At 47.6% G+C, this 19,884-nt stretch overlaps 1 protein-coding gene across 3 annotated transcripts in view; it reads left to right on the top strand.

The window, feature by feature from the left end:
- LOC141085522 (transient receptor potential cation channel subfamily M member 4-like) overlaps positions 1-19,884 on the top strand; it is a 174,660-nt gene that overhangs the window by 11,880 nt on the left and 142,896 nt on the right. The window contains exon 1 of one of the 3 annotated variants that reach the window (XM_073570943.1): positions 12,419-12,652. The exons of 1 other annotated variant lie outside the window; for it this stretch is intronic. In XM_073570943.1, coding sequence (XP_073427044.1) covers positions 12,626-12,652 — 27 coding nt within the window. In that variant the 5' untranslated portion in view covers positions 12,419-12,625. One more of the 3 variants, XM_073570944.1, reaches the window with a different exon arrangement.

Genomic DNA, 19,884 nt, shown 5'->3' with positions numbered 1-19,884 from the left:
TCCTCTCTGTGCAGAGTTGTGCCACTGTTTGGTGCTGTTCAACTAACGTAGCAAGCGGGGCTCGGAGTCACTCCTGTCTCTAGGCACATTTGGAGCTGCATTGGGGACTCCTCTGAGGCTGGACCACTCTTCTCGCATGTCCTGTATTTCCTTCCGGATCTCTTGGGCCCACTGTGGTTCTGCTGCGTGCGAGGTGGGTACCCCATTGCTCCGGACCATCCTTGCCAAGGCTGCTGTCTCCAGCTCCCGCTCTCTATCACGGGCATCTGCCCAAACTTCTAAGAAGATCATTTGCGGCCTAGCACGCAGGCACTCCCCCAAAGCTTGCTTAAGCGACGGGTCTCTGAGGTCCGCCACGAACTGGTTCCTCAATATTGCATCAGGGGGCCCCACGCCTATTACCCCCACATCATCCCATTGGGCAATATGCGCATGTATCTCATGTAACGCATTAATGTATTGCGTCACTGACTTCCTCTCCCTTTGAACACGGTGGAACAAGTGCATCCGCAATTCTCCAACATTGGTGGGATCTCGATGCATCACAGAACATCTAGCCTCACCATCCAGAGCCATCAGAGCAATCTCTGCCTGCAAAGCAGGGGTTACAGGATGCAGCCTTAACATGCCTTTTACCCGCTCAGTCCAGTCTCACAGCATAATATTACTCCCCGTAAATTTAGTGGTTAAAACTAAAAGAGAAAGAGCGCAATAGGGTCTTACCCAGGTAAAAGAGATATAGTTCAAGCTGTTATACTCACCAATAGCAGGAGAGTTGGAGGCATAAAGGAATAGAAGTCAAAGCTGCTGCACATCCAAATGGCCACTCCGTGACCATAAATCATCAGATATCAAAGAAATAATTTTCGGATTAACCGTGCGCTGCTAGACAAAACGACTCCATTCCAGATTGTGTACTTGTATACTTTTATTTTCCCAACGCGTTTCGAAGTTTCAAACTTCTTCCTCAGGGGATGATGTGTACCTACACATCATCCCCTGAGGAAGAAGTTTGAAACTTCGAAACGCGTTGGAAAAATAAAAGTATACAAGTACACAATCTGGAAAGGAGTCGTTTTGTCTAGCAGCGCACGGTTAATCCGAAAATTATTTCTTTGATATCCCCGTAAATTTAGGGATATTGCTGAGCATGGCCCCCAGCGGTGCAGCACCCATGACAGCTTGGTCTGCTGCCTCTGCGCACGTGGACTGCATCCTGCCGACTACACCAAATGTAAGCAGGTTCGGAAATGCAATTGTAAGGAGGTGGCAGGTTCCCACAGTTGTGCCCTCTCCTCCTTCTCAAAAAGGGGAAGGACGAATCCAAAAACGCAACTGAATGTCAAATATAAAATTGCTTTTTTAGCGTGGAAGGCAAGGTAGAAATATAATGTGCTATAAAAACATAAAACTACAATCAGCGAGAATGGACACTGATACCCTGTTGGCCAATACTACCCATAATAGTATAAAAGAGTACATAATAAACAAATATCTAAAGGCTGGTTTTATAAGTAATATATATGATACCATTGATGTACCAGTATATGGTCAAACTAGATAGCACCATATCCAAGCAGAGTAGAAAGTGCACATTTAAATAAATAAGCAATGCATAATACCTCCACTGGGAGGTAGATAGAGGCCGCGGAGTACACTTGTCCGCCCCAACGCGCGTTTCGGGAAACCTTCGTCAGGGGGCGCCGTGTGACTCCCCTGTGCCCTTCATATATATATGTTATGCACTTGAATGTACTATGTGTTTATTCTATGTATTATGTGGATGTTCCCTTTAATGTGCGGTGTCTTCCATGTATGCAATACATCTAATAGAGGCAGGGACAACAACAGTTAATATTGTGGGTTGGACCAGCAGCAGAGAGGGAGCAGGAAACTGCTGCTTTTTGGACAGGGTAGACATGTTTCATAGACGGGGCACTGCCAGACCCATCGGACAGGATAGGTCTGTTGCCCCGAACTCCAAGGACTCCAGGGACTCAGGAGGGGTCCCGAAGACTACAAGGCTAAGGACTACAACTCAGGCCTCAGGATTTTGAAAGGGCCCCCGCTTCTGAAGGGGTTATCTCCGGCGTGTGGAATTCCACTAAACCTTTGCTGCTGCTGCAACAACTGCTGTGGGTGCGGTTAGAAAGCGTGACAGGGAGAGAGTAGGGAAACCAGTGTTGTACTCGTGCCTTACTTCCTCATCACTGTTCAATAAAAAGTTAATTTCCCTGATGGACAACGACCGCCTTCCAGACTCTTATTCGTCTGGACCGCTGTGACCAGAGTAGAAGATAATCTGTGGGGAAAGAACTGTGTTGGTCCCGTCTGTCTATGTGCAAGGGATCGGGGGTGCTCGCTGATAATGTGCTCAGTGGACTCTGCCTATGTAATGTGCCTGTAAATAACTCGGCCACCACTTCCCCACCTTTCCCTGTGCCCTTGTAACATTGTAATGCATGGATTGCAGAACAATTCTGTATAACAGGGGTGGGCCATTTATTTTCCTGAGGGGCCACATGAGAGACAATAGGGGGTTTTACACATAGCGATATTGCTAACTATCGCTAAAGCATCACCGATTTGGTGACGCAGCAGCGATATCGCTAGCGATAACGCTATGTGTGATACTTACCTCCGACCGGCTCCCCCGCTGTCCATCGCTGATCGCGCGAGATCGCGCAGCTCCATTTCTCGTCGGGCGCTTCCTGCTGGCGCCGACGAGCGGCGCGTGGACGCGGACGGGAGGACGTCAGGATCGCCGCGTCTGAAAGGTAAGTAACGACCGCTGTATCACTGCTGCATCGCTGTGAGATCTGCCTGTGTGGCAGCTCACTAGCGACCATTTAGCGATGCACCAGCGATCCTGACCGGGTCGTATCGTGGTCGGGATCGCTGGTGCATTGCTAAATGTAAAGGGGCCTTATGACTGCTGTGGAGGGCCGAACTAATAGCTTGAAATTAATTCTACTCAATATTAATTTATTAATATTAATTGCATCACTTAATATTGAGCTGAATTAAGCATGCTGACACCCCCTATATATCTTTAAATCCCCCCACAGCCCCTTATATAAAGCATGAGCCTTACACAACCTCCCCCATATGTGGCATGAGCCTCACACAGCCTACTACATGTGCGGCATAAACCTCACACAGCCTCCCCATATACAGCATGAGCCCCACACTGCCTCCCTATATACGGCATGAGCCTCACACAGCCTCCCTATATATGGCATGAGCCCCACACAGCCTCCCTATATACGGAATGAGCCCCACACAGCCTCCCTATATACGGCATGAGCCCCACACAGCCTCCCTATATACGGCAGGAGCCCCACACAGCTTCCCTATATACAGCATGAGCCCCACGCAGCCTCCCTATATGTGGCATGAGCCTCACACAGCCTATTACATATATGGCATGAGCCCCACACAGCCTCCCTATAAACAGCATGAGCCCCACATAGCCTCCCTATGTACAGCATGAGCCCGACACAGCCTCCCCATGTACAGCATGAGCCCCACACAGCCTCCCCATGTACAGCATGAGCCCCACACAGCCTCCCCATGTACAGCATGAGCCCCACACAGTCTCCCCATGTACAGCATGGGCCCCACACAGCCTCCTCATGTACAGCATGGGCCCCACACAGCCTCCCCATGTACTGCATGAGCCCCAGTTTCCCCATATACTGCATGAGGCCCCACACAGCCTCCCTATATACTGCATGAGCCCCACACAGCCTTCTTATATAGAGCATGAGCCCTACAGTCTCTCCACATACTGAATGAGGCCCCACACAGCCTCCCATATACTGCATGAGGCCCCCCCATATACTGATTGAGCCTCACACAGCCTCTCCATTTATTGTATGAGCCCCACACGGCTTCCCTATATACTGCATGAGCCCCGCACAGCCTTCCCATATATTGCATGACAGTATACAGCCTTCCCATAGCCTCCCCATGTGTAGTATGTCACCCCATAGCCTCCCCATGTGCTGCATGTCGCCCCCATAGAATCCCCATGTGCTGCATGTCACCCCCATAGAATTCCCATGTGCTGCATGTCACCCCCATAGAATCTCCATGTGCTGTATGTCACCCCCATAGAATCCCCATGTTCACTCCCATAGAATCGTCATGTTCACTTCCATAGAATCCCCATGTTCACCCCCATATTCAAACACATGAAAAAACAAACAAACACCACATACTCACCTCGGTCCCGTTCCCAAGCGCCCTCCTTCTGCCTCTGCCTCCGGAGTGCTGACTTTACGGCGGTACACAGCTGACGCGATGAAATGACGTCATCGCATCAGTTGTTTCACATGCTGATTCGTGGTGGTAGTGGCCGGAGGCCCCTCCTCCACCAAAGCTGACTGCAGGAGACAGCGAGAGAGCGGGCGGGCATGGTGCGGCCCGCGGACCTCAGGTTTCCAGCCCCACGGCTGTCTCGGTCCGCGGGCCGGACTGAGATAGCCAGAGGGCTGGATGTGGCTCGCGGGCCGCACTTTACCCAGGTCTGCTGTATAACATTATTATTTAATTCTTAACAAAAGGAGGAAAATGATCTCCTTGCAAGGAGTTAATAAACAGTAAACAAGAATCAAGGGAGGTGAAGAGTTAACACGACAGTCTGATATTTAAACGGCACTTATCATAGTGTTCTCTGATCCTCGTCCACATACAGTCCGATGGGAGTTGGAGTACCGGCAATGGCCGGCATGGTGTCCTCAGATGGATCCCAAAAAAATCACGGTCGAGCTTCTAGCGGCAACGGGCGATCACCGGTTTTGCCCACTGAGCCCCTAATCCATAAATCTGTGCAGCCGAAGTGGGGAGCGCTGCAGGAGTCTCTGTCCAATACGGGTGCTGCTGCGTGTCTATCAGAAATGGGGAACACACCTGAGGGTCCCGCACCTGGCCCCCGCTCCTCTGCGCGAGCACCGCACTCTGCTTAGCCGGTGCATGGCGCTCTGCACACACACTGTCTCACCGGAGGGTTTGCGCAAGTTCTTCTGGGGCACGGCTCCATGCTGACTCTCTCACTGCTGAGCACACTGCACACCTCCCTCTGCTCTCACTGCCGGCGGGAAACTGAGACTTCTTTCCTGCGCTTCTCGTACACTGCCTGGCTTAGCCAAGCCCCTCTCCCCGGGTCACGGGACCTATCTGGTCCCCCATTATTTCCCCCCGATGTAGTATGTGTGCCGACTGGGGGGTGGACCCTTTTAGCTGTGAGACGGACTGACGACAGACACAGAAGCTTGTTCAACCAGGTCCAACTTTATTGGGTGTCCTCTTGACATCCACAGCCAACACGACAGCTGCTGCTCCCAGGCCTGGGTACCCATCACTTCCTCCTACTCTCCGGGTTCTTTCGCCGTGGCTGCCATTAGGCCCATGGCCACGGCACTTCCCTCGGCCGAGTCTGCCATCCTGTCCTGCAGCTGTCCTCTCAGGGCAACCCCCCTCTCCGAATGACCGTCTCTCTCTCTTCTATCTTTCCTGAGCTCTTCCTTCGTCCTCTCCTGTGCTCTTCTCACTTCTCTCCTCCTCCTGGGTGTCTGCCCTCCCCTGGGACTCTCCTTACTTTTTATCTCCTCCTTCTGGAAATCCCCGTCCCAATCCCGTGACTCCACCCATCATGACTCTGCGATTTCCCTAGCCTAAGGCTGTTATTGAGTCCTTTTCTCACTGCTCTATGTCTCCATCTTGTGGCCAGAACCCGGTACTACATCGTCCTGTACTGATTCCAGCTGTTATTCATACACATATAATAAAGCATAGAGCACATCATCTTTTACATGTTCTTTCCACATCAGACAGGTCCATAGGTCAGTCCACCCCCTACACCGGCAGCACTGGCTGCAGCTTTGACAGTTCCTGTTCCGGCACAACGCAGGTACCTGCAGCCCGGTCTTCCTCCTTACACATGCACCCTCATATCTGCTATATCAAGCTACCAGCCAGCCTACGAATCTTCCCCATTCATTTCTCACATTTACAGGCTGAAAACAGTTCAGATCAGAGGTGGATACAGCATTTTCAAGTCTAGACATTTCTCTGTGAGCAAAATACAGTACATCAACAGCTAAAAATTTGTCCTGTTTTACCAAAGATCAGTGCAGTGTGGCTCACAATATGAGGCCTCATTCAGACATCAGATTCTCAGATATGAGTGCTATTTGTTTTTTTCATGGATAGTACGTATCTGTGTTTGTCTATGGAAACAAGTGGAGAAGGGGAAAAGGAGAGTCAGCTCACCGTTGATGCAGCCACAATCCTGCTGAGAAGCGCATGGAAAAGCCTGGAATCCGGCTGAGGCAAATGAAGAGGAAAAATCCAGTGTAGAAGCAGGTAAGTAAAATGTCCAATTTTATTGGAGAAACAAATCATATCCAGAAAAACATGGTAAGTGCGATTCTGGTCACAGTGGATACAACCGACGCGCTTCAGCTCCAATGAGCCTTATTGATGGTTGTTTAGACAGTGTGAACAAGCACGGCTCTGAGAATAAAAGTTTGTCAAGCCAAACATCTGGATCATTCCACTCGGTGGGTAGGTGTTTGCACTCTTAATTTAACATCAACGAACCCACCAATAGGAATGATACAGCTGTGTGGCTTGATAAATTTGTGCTTGTTCACACTATCTAAACAAGCATAAATAAGGCTCCTCGGAGCTGAAATGCGTCAGTTGTATCCACTGTGACCAGAACTGCACTTACCATGTTTTTATGGATGTGATTTCTTTCTGTAATAAAAATGGACATTTTATTTACCTGCTGATACGCTGGATTTTTCCTCTGTGATAGTCTATGGAGTCTACGCGCATCGGGGTAGGCACATCCCGGGGACTTTAGCAGCACAAGAGGTATAGCTTTTAGCTTTTATATTTACACCTTTCTTTTTGCCTCCTTAGTTATCTAACATGTTCACAATGATTAGATCCATTGTGTACTCCTTTTGCACTGCACTTTATCAATTGTGATCATTTTCATCTTTCATGTTTGTTAACTGTTGTTGCACTGATTTACATGCATCTGCACTTTATAATTATAATGAGTTTTATATGATTGGTTGCACATCAATTTTCTTAATATTATGCACCAGCACTTTATTAATTTTACCTCTTGTATTGTATTATATGAATTCAATCTTATACATGGTATAGAACTAATTTCTGTCCCCGGTTGTACCTTTTCCTTGGCATTGGTTTCCCCCGCCCCCTTTTTATACTCACTCAATAAATTTATTATTATTGGACATTTTTTCGGTTTCTTCTGTTGTTTTTGATTTTAATTGTCCGAGTTGTCCCAAATTTCTTCCATGAGTGCAATAATTTTTACTGTTATGTGGTGATCTTAATACTGCACTTTTCCTTGAGTTATTCTAATTGTATGAGAAAAATGGACCGATGGACTACTGGATCTGAGGGAAAAAATCGGACATGTGCCAATAGAATATCATAGGTACGAGTGCTATCTGTGAAAAGTATGGATAAGCATCATTTTTTAATAAAGATCTGTGCAAAATTAAATCTTAGCAAAACTTTATAAAGTTTGGAGCGCAATTTTAGTAGCACATGGCTCTTGATCCCATGTCTTCTTGCAGTCACCACAAGGAGGCGCTTATACGCTTTCTGCATATACAGTTTGGTACCAGTAGCTCTTAATGTGGATCTGTCCCCAGATTTCAAAATACAAACTGCATATGTTAGTAAATATGGTATATGGCTTAGACCTGATGTGGCTGGTGTGCTTACATGTGAAAAAAATGCTTTTTGAACATTTGAATCCAGGAAGAGAGTGAAGAGCTCAGAAGTCCAAGTGTATTCATTAGCTAAACTCAGTCTTTGCCTCAGCGGCAGCAACAGAGGGAGATGAACACTGAAAGGAATTTGTCAGTTGGGATGGGGAGCCAGGGGTGTAATGATGGTGGTCGCAAAGGGTCGACCGGCCCCATGCGGAAGGCGGCCTGCCAGTGGCTATTTATGCAGAAACACATTGTGCTGCAGAGGATGGGAGACATATATACCAAGAAGGGGTCCAAAATGGGGGACATTTATACCAGGATGGTGGACATTACTACATAATGGGGGGCAAGGCAACACATATGATTTTATAGGATGTAGAATTCTACAAGGCCCAAATATCTGACCAACATGCGAGGGGGGCAGGGCAGGCTCAAATTTTAAACTGGGGACCATTGGATTCTAGTCATGCCAAGGGAGCAGAGAATTGATCATAAATGACAAGTTATTCACAAAGATCATTTTTGCTTTGTTTTATCATCCTTTTTAGGACAGGATAAAACCCAGTGTTTTCTAGTAGCAGGAAAATAAATGAGATTTCTAGAATCTCATTCATATATTGAATTTTTTTCATTATGTTTTAGAACCACAATGTTTTTTTTATTTTTAAAAGAAGGTACGGTATATCAATTGCTTTTAGCATTTTTATTGCATTTTTCTATATAGGATCAATGTGCCTGAGCAGCAAAAAATGCATTAAAAAACACAGAAAAATGCTTAAAGAAGCATCAAAAATGCACTTTAAATATGGAACTGCTGTAGAATTATTCTGATTATTATTTTTTCCTATGGAAAAATAAAAGCAGCATTTTTTTTCCTGTGACACTAAATGCTCTCCATTTCATTGTCTTTTTTCCCCTTTTTTTTAATTGTAGTAGCAAAAATATGTAAAAGGTAAAACAAAACTTTATTAGTTATAGTTTTTTGTTCTTTAAATTTACAAATTAACAATAAAGCATTAGCATTGTAACTAACTACGGTTAGTTATAAAAAATTCTAACTAGATGTGTATTCCTGAAGGAAGTACAGATAGTGGTTTGAAATGGAGCCCGGGCTGCCCCTTTAAGAGAGACTTGCCTGCTGCCCCTGCAAGACTTTCAACTCAGGATCCATTTTAACTGTGGGTGCATCTCAGGGGCCACTTTGGCCTGTGTGGCCCCTCAGGGTCTGATTTGGTGGGTGGGGCCCCATAGGATCCGATTCGGTGGCCTGGGCTCCTCAGGGCTTGAATTGGTGGATGAGATCCCTCAGGGTCCGATTTTGTGGCCAGGGCCCCTCAGAGGCCAATTTGGTGGGCGGGGCTACTCTGGGTCCGATTTGGTGGGCGGGGCCCCTCAGGGTCTGATTTGGAGGGCAGGGCCAATCTGGGTTCGATTTGGTGGGCAGGGCCACTCTGGGTCTGATTTGGTGGGCGGGGCCCCTCAGGGTCCGATTTGGTGCGTGGGGCCCCTCAGGGTCTGATTTGGTGGACGGGATCCCTCAGGGTCCGATTTTGTGGCCGGGGCCCCTCAGGGACCGATTTTGTGGGTGGGGCCACTCTGGGTCAGATTTGGTGGGCGGGGGCCCTCAGGGTCTGATTTGGTGGACGGAGCCACTCTGGGTCCGATTTGGTGGGCGGGGCCCCTCAGGGTCCGATTTGGTGGATGGGGCCGATTTGGTGGGCGGTGCCACTCTGGGTCCGATTTGGTGGGCGGGGCCCCTCTGGGTCCGATTTGGTGGGCAGGGACCCTCAGGGTCCAATTTGGTGGGCAGGGCCCTCAGGGTCCGATTTGGTGGACGGGATTCCTCAGGGTTCGATTTTGTGGCCGGGGCCCCTCAGGGTCCGATTTTGTGGGTGGGGCCCCTTAGGGTCTGATTTGGTGGGCGGGGCCCCTCTGGGTCCGATTTGGTGGGCGGGGCCACTCTGGGTCCGATTTGGTGGGCGGGGCCCCTCATGGTCCGATTTTGTGGGCGTGGCCCCTCAGGGTTCGATTTGGTGGGCGGGTCACTCTGGGTCCGATTCGGAGGCCTGGGTGGCTCAGGGTCGATCAGATTTGCATTTGTGCTATGGGTTTCACTTTAAGAACTGATATTATCTGTCAGAAACTCTGTCCTGCTGGGGTCATGTAAAGTTCGTAGGCGTTGGCATAGTAACTGGGTGTGCCTGCGCATATCAATGAGCTTAACTGCCACCTCACGACAGCCCTATGTTTTCCCTATGGCAAAATTTTCCCATTGAAATGCACTGAGACAATGCATTCTAATGACGGGAAAATGTTTTTTCAAACGCAAATTGCGCAAAAACTACAAATCCGATCGACACGAAAAATATTTAGCACACCACTCGTGGACGCGGGCTTTGAAACGACACCTCAACGGAGTCTGTGCGTGTAGCGGTTCGGGCCGCATTAATTGCGCAAATCAACTGAATAATAAGAATAAGTTAGCAGCATTCGGATTCCAAGATAGTGCTTTCTTCAAAGCACTATAATAATAGTAAGAAGAAGAAGAATAAGTTAGCAGCGTTCGGATTACAAGATAGTGCTTTCTTCAAAGCACTATAATGATTATCTCTATATATATAAAGCTGAGTGTAGAGCCCCGCCCACTCCGCATAGCCACATTCACAATAATATCCCACATCATCTCGTCAGCCAGAGCTACCGGACTACTACCCCTAATATCCCACATCATCCCGTCAAAGCCACCTGACTACTACCCCTAATATCCCACATCATCCCGTCTGCCAGAGCCACCAGACAATTACCACTAATATCCCACATCATCTCGTCACAGCCGCCGGACTACTACCCATAAAATCCCACATCATCCCGTCCGCCAGAGCTACCGGACTACTACCTCTAATATCCCACATCATCCCGTCACAGCCGCTGGACTACTTCCACTAATATCCCACATCATCCCATCAGCCAGAGCCACAGGACAACTACCACTAATATCCCACATCATCCCATCAGTCTGGGGTCAGAACCAGAGCACTGAGTGGAACGGTCCTAAGGCCTGGGGTCAGTACCAAAGTGCAGAGTGGATTTGCCCTCACTTCAATACCGGGGATGCCTTTAAGAGGGGCCTTGGGTCAGAACCAGAGCGCTGATTGGATTTGCCCCAAATTCCATACCGGGGATCCCTTTAAGAGAGCCTGGGATCAGAACCAGAGCGCTGAGTGGATTTGCCCTTACTTGCATACCCATGAGCCCTTTAATAGAACTCTAGGGTCAGAATCAGAGCGCTGAGGGATTTGCCCTGTCTTCCATACAAGAGATCCCTTTAAGAGAGCCTGGGGTCAGTACCAGAGCATTTGAAGGCAATTGCCCTGACTTCCATACCGGGGATACCTTTAAGAGAGGCCTGGGGTCAGAATCAGAGCGCTGGATGGATTTGCCCTAACTTCCATACCAGGTATCCCTTTAAGAGAGGCTTGGGGTCAGAACCAAAGCGCAGTGTGGATTTGCTCTAACTTCCATACCAATGATCCCTTTAAGAGACTCTGGGATCTCTCTCCCTTTTCCAGAGTTCTGTTCCTTTATATTTCATACATTGGCTGCTGTGACGGATGCATCCAAAAACCAGATCCGGTGCATCAGTTTTTTTGCAAATCTGCAACGGATCCGTTTTTCACACTTTGGTTTGGTATGGAGGATGTGTGATGGGTATATAGGCACAGGAGGGGGGATTTATTTCTGTCATGTGCTCTCTGCTCCTTTCTGGGTGGCAGACAATGGCTGGGAGCTTATGTTGCCAGGATGCTAGAATTCTCCCACCAGGTCAGTGTCTGCTGAGGTGTCATTCCAACTTTAGTGGCTTTCTTATCTCCCAGCCAAATATTTGAGCTCCAACTGTAAAAGCCTTCTGTTTGCCAACATGACTCCCAATCACATTAGATGGTCATATGAATTTGGCGCTGTTGGACAACTTCTACCTAATGTGTATGGGGGCTTTTACAAGGATAAACCACCCCATCATGACATTTTTCACTGACATCTGCATCTGTTAGGACCTAGCATCTCTCACTTGCTGGTGGGACCTAGTGGACCCATGATGAGCAGGTCCAATAGACCCATGGCCTCTCCCCATTGAGTAGGCTATAAAGCAAAAGTGGCATCAGATCTTGCACAATCAGGGGCAGACATATCCTTGGTGCAACCTGGGGCCCAAGAGGTAAATGGGCCCCTTTCCCCCTCCAAAGCAGGTGGAATTGTGCATTGTAATGAACTATTGGACTGCAAAGGGCCCATATATTGTTCTTGCTCAGGGGCCCTTTTTTGTGTGTGAGCACGAGGGTCCCTTGTTGTCACTGTCGGCCCCTGGATTTTCATGAAGTGCACACTAAGGCCGGGATCACACACAGCGAGATACGGCCGAGTCTCGCAGGTTAAAACCAAGCTCTGGCGCCGGCACTCCTGAGCGGAGCGTGCGGCTGCATAGAAATAAATGGAGCCGCACGCTCTGCTCCCGTGTGCTGACAGCAGTGCCGGGTATTACCATGCGAGACTCGGCCGTATTCCTCGCATGTGTGATCCCGGCCAAAAGGTTATATAATGGCCGTAATTAAAAGCAGTGGGTCAAAGCAGCGTCATCATTGACAGGCCATGCAATCCTGACAGACAGGTTCTCCGCAGGTGTGCATATTACAGGAGGGGAATGGGGTGGAGAAGGAGGATTGTGTCTGTAGGTGTGGCATGCTCTGTAAGGGAACACCATCCTTTCACAGTTTAGAAGTTGAACTTCCTTAGCTGCCAGCAGGGAATTTACACAGAAAAGCCCTGCTCCGAAGGCAGGCTGGCCACCAGAATCTAGAAAGATGGCCAATACCATTGCTAAAGACCAGGTAGGTGGACAGCCCTCTGCAGCAGTCACGTGTGTCTGCCTGAAGTTATGCAGGTAGGTCAGGTGCGGACTTGCTGATGATGTGCGGTATGTCGTGCATGCTCGCCGCTCCGTCTACTACAATTTCTTTGGAGATGAAACTTCCTTTTTATCAGTTTAACACTTTAGGCAGTTCATGTTATTATAACTCTCGGTGTATTGTGCCAAGAATTACGTGATCCTAGATACAGATCATCAAAGGAAAAAATGCTGCATAAAAGCTGTCTTTTCCTATTGTTAAACCAAACCTGATATTTAAAGGGGTTGTCTGGTGAAAACAAGTTATCATTTATGCATAGGTATCCATCCACAGCGTGCTGATTGATGGGGGGTACATTTTCTGCCCACCTGCTGCTCCAGTCATCCCTTTTTTTTTTATTTTTTTAATATGGCTGCTAGAAAATGCCAAGTGAAATGTTCAGCAGCCCCATAAGGAATAAATAGAGCGGTGATCGAGCATTCTTACAGGGTTAAAAATGTCCCATTCTGAGCAATCGGACCCCCACAGATCAACAGTTTGTCAACTATTCTGCCACAAAAGATGACATGTTTTCTCTGGACAAACACTTCTATACACCAGTTGAGCTATATTCACACCTGCATTTTGGCATTCTGTTTGCCCTGATTTTTGGACTATCTAAAATGGATCTGTAGTATAACTGATACAAATGGAGGTAGAGGGACCCCTTGGATTATTATGGGAACCACTACATGTCAGTTGTTTGGCCACGCTGGTTTTTTTTTTTTTTCTGAAGACAAATTGGCCACATAAAGGACTCCATAATGGTAAATGGGATACCACTGCCTCTGCTTGCAACAGGTAAATTTTGGAAAAATTGAATTTCCAAAAAGTGTAAAATGTAGCCTTAAGTCATTTTTATCAAATTGTGAAAATTTTACCTGTAACTGGAAAGATGGGTGATGGTCAGTATGACTGCCATTAAGATTGTGAGCCCTTGCGGGCAGGGTCCTCTCTCCTCCTGTACCAATCATGACTTGTACTGTTTAAGATTACAGTACTTGTTTTTTTATGTATACCCCTCCTCACATGTAAAGCGCCATGGAATAAATGGCGCTATAATAATAAATGATAAAGGGGTTGTCACTGAGGTAAAGCATTCACCAAATGACCATTCTGCTCAAACTCCTTTGAGCAGTTTTATGGATCTTACCCCCCCCCCCCCCGTCAATATTCCTCCTTTTTATAAGGCATGTGATTTAGCGTGCCGCAATGAATTCTGATGGATTCCCGCCCTGTAATATTGGAGATGCACAGAGGTGGCGGTTATAGAAGGCTATAGGCATGGTATAATAGGCTCGATTTGGAAACAATAATGTCAGACTTTAAGGAAATGGAGGGTATTTCTATAATCTGGCTGATGAGTTGTGGGGCAGATTTTACTTTGGATACTATTTCCAGTCTATGTGAACTAGACGATGAAAATGACTAAATGCCAAAAGAAACCAGAATGTATGGCATGTAGCGTTGCCATAGGCCTCTTTCACACATCAGGTTTTCGCCTTCAGGCGCGATCCGGCGCTTTTGACAGAAACCGGATCCGGCGAAATGCAATGCCGGATCCGGTTTCCCCCCCATTGACTTGCATTTGCGCCGGATCGCGCCGGATGGCCATGCGTTTCATCCGGTTTTCGCCGGATCCGGCAATGTGTCCGGATCCGGCGTCTGGAAAAAACATCTACTGTAACGTTTTTTGTCTCCGGCGAAAAAGCCGGACACGCCGGATCCGGCGCGTCCGGCTTTTTCACACAATGGAAGCCTATGAGCGCCGCAATGCGCCGGATCCGGCGAAAGCCGGATCCGGTGGCCGGATCCGGTTTTTTTGGTCTGAGCATGCTCAGTAGCCACAAGGGTCAATTTTAAAAACCGGATCCGGCGTAATCCGTCGAAAAACGGATGAACCGGATGAGACGGATCCGGTTTTGTCTGTCAAGAAAAAGACGGATCCGGCAGAAAACTGGATCCGTCACATCCGGTTTTACAAAACATTTGCCGGATCCGGCGTTCCGGCACGACGCCGGATCGCGCCTGACGCCGAAAACCTGATGTGTGAAAGTAGCCATATCTGGGAGAAAAGAGTAGGGTGCATGGGAAATTATAACTTACCACCATTCATATAATATAAATATATATATATATATATATATATATATATATATATATATATATATATATATATAAAAATTTTTTTTTTATGGGATGTACCCATATCGTTCATCCTTATCATCCTGGTGCTGATACCCGATTTATAGTCCTGCCAGAATGAAAGTCAATGAGGGCAAACTTAGAGGCAGAGAATGGGTGATAAAAATAATCGTTATATAGCGCCAACATATTCTGCAGCGCTTTACAGTTTGCACACATTATCATCGCTGTCCCTGATGGGGCTCACAATCTAAATTCCCCATCAGTATGATTTTGGAATGTGGGAGGAAACCAGAGGAAACCCACACAAACACGGGGAGAACATACAAACTCCTTGCAGATGTTGTCCTTGGTGGGATTTGAACCCAGGACTCCAGCGCTGCAATGCTAACCACTGAACCACCGTGCTGCCCGTAACTGTGCAAGTGAGACATCACTGAGGGTCAAGGGATGACCTCTGTATACAATGCCATACAAGCATGGGAATATGAGTGATAACCAGGACAAGGGTCCAGCAATATAGGCAGACGTCTAGGGCCTTGCTGGTCCCTCTGGGTGTGCCTTCCTATTTCTGCTCGTCTAGGATATAGACACAATTTTTATCAACTACAGGAGAAAGCAGTGACCTATGAAGTGTCTAATTGTTTTTTGCTTGTCCTATGTGAATGGCAGAAGCAAGTGAGTATTTGTGAGTTGGTTGTATTAATGTATATGTGGCACCCTATATGGGAGCACCCTGTATTTATGGCTCTACTCATGGATGCACATGCTAGTGGGGCACACACTGGTTGAGGCACTGTATATGGGAGCATGCGCTAGTGTGGCACTGTATATAGGGGCACACACTAGTTGTGGCACTGTATATAGGATCATGGACTAGTGTGGCACTGTATTTATGGCACTACATATAGATGCACATGCTAGTGGGGCACTATATCTAGGGGAACACTCCGGTTGTTGTAATATGCAGTATATGGATGCAGTTTTACCCCACCTTGCAGCAGTCTTGAGATGTGGTTACCACCTATACCTTTTTTTTTTTTTTTTTTAACATGTGAAGCCCATTTGGTGTGTGGCACTTTGGCCTCTACTGTGTGTGAAGAGCAGTCAGACATATTCATTGATGACCTACAGTATAGGTGTACATCCAGTGTCGTCTGTCCCAGCAGCAGAAGCTCAGTCGTCCTCTGATTTATATTATGTCTGCACCACAGGATGCTTTCAGACACTATTATCTTTCAGCTTTCTAGATTTTGGATCCTTTTTTTTCTTTTGTTATCCACTTCCTACAAAATGCCCATCGCCAGCTCTGTTATTCTTGGCATCTCACGTATCCAACTTGGATAGAACTTTGTGCAATTGTTTCACATTGTTTGGGATTTATCTAACATTTACTTTCGCTCTTTCCTTTGATCAATTATTATGGCTACATAATTAGTTACTTGCAGCATTTGTATAGAGCCGTTACTATGCTTCATATAACTAAGCGGTGTTCCAAGCGTAAAAGTCTACACGGTTGTTAGGCTGAGGTCGGCAGAATTGGCTAATATCACTAGTCTCAGCTGACATTAGTCTAATGTGTATGGGGTCCTTCTGACTCTCCTCCCCAACAGATGATGGGAGGACATATAAGGATCCGGTATGTCCAATGTGAGACTGTCTATCCTCTAGCGATTAGCTGCCGCCAGAGGAGTCCAGCAGCCAATGGCATTACTTCAAAAAAGACTAGTGATGAGCGAGCACTCGTTATTTGCTTGAGCATCAGTGTGCTCAGGATGCACACTACTCAGCGAGAATATTTTAGAATGCTTGAGTCCCCGCCCCTCATGTTTGGCACTTTTTAATCAGCCAAGAACATGCAGGAATTGCCTGTCTGTCACTGTAATGCCGAGCCATCTTGGTTGTGGCATTACTGTGATTGGTTGGCAGCATAGCGTCATCAGGTCTATAGAAGACCCATGACGCCATGCTCGGCACTGTACCCCTGACATAATTGTGCTGAAGGGATCATGTAGAACAGGATACGGTGAATTGTACGTCCTTTATGCTATAGCCTGCAACTCGTACCAAAACTCCTTCTTGGGGCTAATAATAATCTTTTTGCACTTAAACCTGCAAATAGTTCTGAGCAGGGAAATATTATACACCATTTTTACTGCAGCAGTTGTGCGTCAAAAGCATACAGCCAGACTTGGTTGGATTTCAATAGCATCGCTATATTGCTGCTGCAGTATAACCAGTCCATCTGAGGTGTGCAATCTTTCCTGCAATAGTAATACTGAAAATTTTTGTCAACCGTGACATTTTAGAAGGCATTTATTGTGCTCCAGCTGTGCATCAAAACAAAAAAAAAACTTGTTCGGTTTGAAATAGCTTTGCTGAGGTGTGCCAATTTTCCTGCGATAGTAAAACTGAAACGTTTTCCCAAAAGGGATATATCATACATAATTTAAAATGGACAAGACGCCTGGTAAGGGACGGGGAAGTGGACGTGATGGTGTGCACAGAGGCCGAGGCCGTGGGCAAGGTGAAATTGTACCTGCCACGGGAGCACAACACACACCATGTCGATCTATCTTCCTGTCCCACTTTGTAGGGGAGGCGCAGAACACCACTCTTGAAGACAGACCAGTATGAAAAGGTTGTTGGATGGATAGCAAATGATGCTTCCAATCACTTTGCCAGCCTCACCTTGTGTTTTCTACACAGTCCAGTCTCAGTAGCCCTGCTTCTGGACCACAAAATCCTCACCGTGATCCTCCTTCCTCCCACCATGCCGAGTGCCCGGATACAAGTGATCCCACTCTTGGACACTCCGAAGAGCTGTTCACATTTCCATTTATAGATTCTTGTCTCTCGCTCTACCCGTTTCGAGTGGGACATGAGGAGATTGCATGTAGCGATGCACAAATATTTGAGCAGTCTTGCTCACAAGAAGGTGGTGTTGAGAAATGCAATTACTGTTGCAAGAGGTGAATGATGATGAGCGACAATTGCCAAAAAGTGGTGTTTTTTCAGCAAGTCAGGAGGAGAACCAGGGTGTGGAAGTGGAAGATGAGCTGGTGGATGGTGAAGTCACTGCCCCAACCTGGGAAGGTGACATGCAGAGTGAGGACAGCAGCGCAGAGGGAGAGTGATCCGCAGCATCATGACAGGCAGGAAGAAGCAGTGGGGTGGTCAGAGATACAAGGCAGGCAACTGTTCCCCAGAGCACCAACACAGGTAAAGTTGCCAAGCCATGGGTTAGTTGTTCTCGAGTGTGGAGCTTGTTTAAAGACAGTCTAGTTAACCCAAAAAAGACCATTTGCAACATCTGCCATGCCAGCATCAGCAGGGGCGGCACAACTACCAGCCTGACCACCATCAGCATGCTCAGGCCCATGCAAACAAAGCACCCGACTACTTTAGTCAAACACCAGGGTCCAGAAACCATGTCTGACGGTGACACCACTGCCCTTCCCCTGTCCATGATGTAGGCGAAGATGCCTCCCACCCTTCACCTGTTGTTGCACACTTGCAACCATGTCCACCTCTTTGCCCCAGCGCAACTTCAGTTGTCCCTACCTCAGTCCCACAGCCATCCATCCACAGGCCACAACATTAAACGGCCACATTTCCAGACTGCTTGTCCTGGAAATGTTGCCTTGTGGAGACGGAATCTGTCTGCAACCTCATGGCGGTGTCCGTCCCTTGGTACTCGGTCCCCAGCCGCCACTATTTCTAACGGTGTGCCGTCTCCGCCTTACACAAGCACGTATCCCATATCAGCCATGCCCTAACCAACCCTGTAACTAGGAAGGTCCACTTAAACACGGACACCAGAATATGTGGTTGTGGCCAGGGACGCTACATTTCCCTGACGGCACACTGGCTGAACATTATGGAAGTCGCAACCCAGTCGGAACCTGTGACGGAACACGTGCTACCGACACCGAGGATTGTGAGCCCTGGTTTTATCAGGGTTGCCCTCACCTTCTGCAGGGCTGCCCACCACCTGCTCACCCTCCCACTCAGAAATGTCAACATTAGTCAAAGCTCTGCAGCATTACCTAGGCCAACTGGTAACAAGTTGAAGCTCTGCTGAAGCTAATCTACTTGGGTGACAAACCATACACTGCTGCGCAGTTGTTGAAAGGTCTAGCAGACCAGACTGATCTGTGGCTCTCACCCCTAAACCTACAACCAAGCATGGTTATATGTGACAAGATCGGTAACCAGGCGGTGGCCCTGAAGCTTGGCAACCTCACACACATCATGCCTGGCCCTCGTGCTCGACTTGGTGGTTCAGCAGTTTCTCAAAACTTGCCCAGATCTGCCTGAGCTACTTGTGAAAGTACACTGCGTGTGTGCCCATTTCCACAAGTCGGCTACAGCTACTGCCGTCCTGGCGGTGCTGCAGCAGCGTTCGCAACTTCTAGATCAATGATTGATGTGCAATGTCACCATGTATTGGAACCCAACATACATATGTTTGCAAGGCTTTGTGAGCAGCAGAGGGCAGTAATTGAATACCAACTACACGATGCCTGTTGACAAACCAGTCAGCCACCGCACATAAGAGCTGATGAGTGGGCATGGATGTCTGACATCTGTGTGGTACTCCAAAACGTTGATGACTTGACCAAGGTGGTGAGCGGCTATGACTCCATAATCGGCATCACCATCCCGCTTCTCTGTCTAGGGAAATGCTCACAATTAAAGAGGAGACTTTGCAGGTGGAGCATGTTGAGATTGCACAATAAACTATACTCTGTGATGCTGCCAAGCCAAATCTCATCTTCTCATCACCCAATCCGCATTGAGGAGGAGGAGGAACTGGAGCTGTTGCTTGTGCTACAGACGGTAGTACTCACACCACCTTCATCCCGTCTGTTCAGCATGGATGGCCTGAAGACAAGGATGAGGGAGGCCGAGGAGGACAACATGGATCGGCATCCTCTTTGTCTGTCACACTTGGCTGAGTTTATGCTCAACTACCTTTCCCATGACCCTCGAGTTGTACATATTTTGGCCAACACTAATTACTGGTT

This window comes from Dendrobates tinctorius, unplaced genomic scaffold, assembly GCF_039654945.1.
Source record: "Dendrobates tinctorius isolate UK_male_01 unplaced genomic scaffold, ASM3965494v1 ptg000028l, whole genome shotgun sequence".
Lineage (NCBI taxonomy): Eukaryota > Metazoa > Chordata > Amphibia > Anura > Dendrobatidae > Dendrobates > Dendrobates tinctorius.
This window is presented reverse-complemented; position numbering and strand designations above follow the sequence as displayed.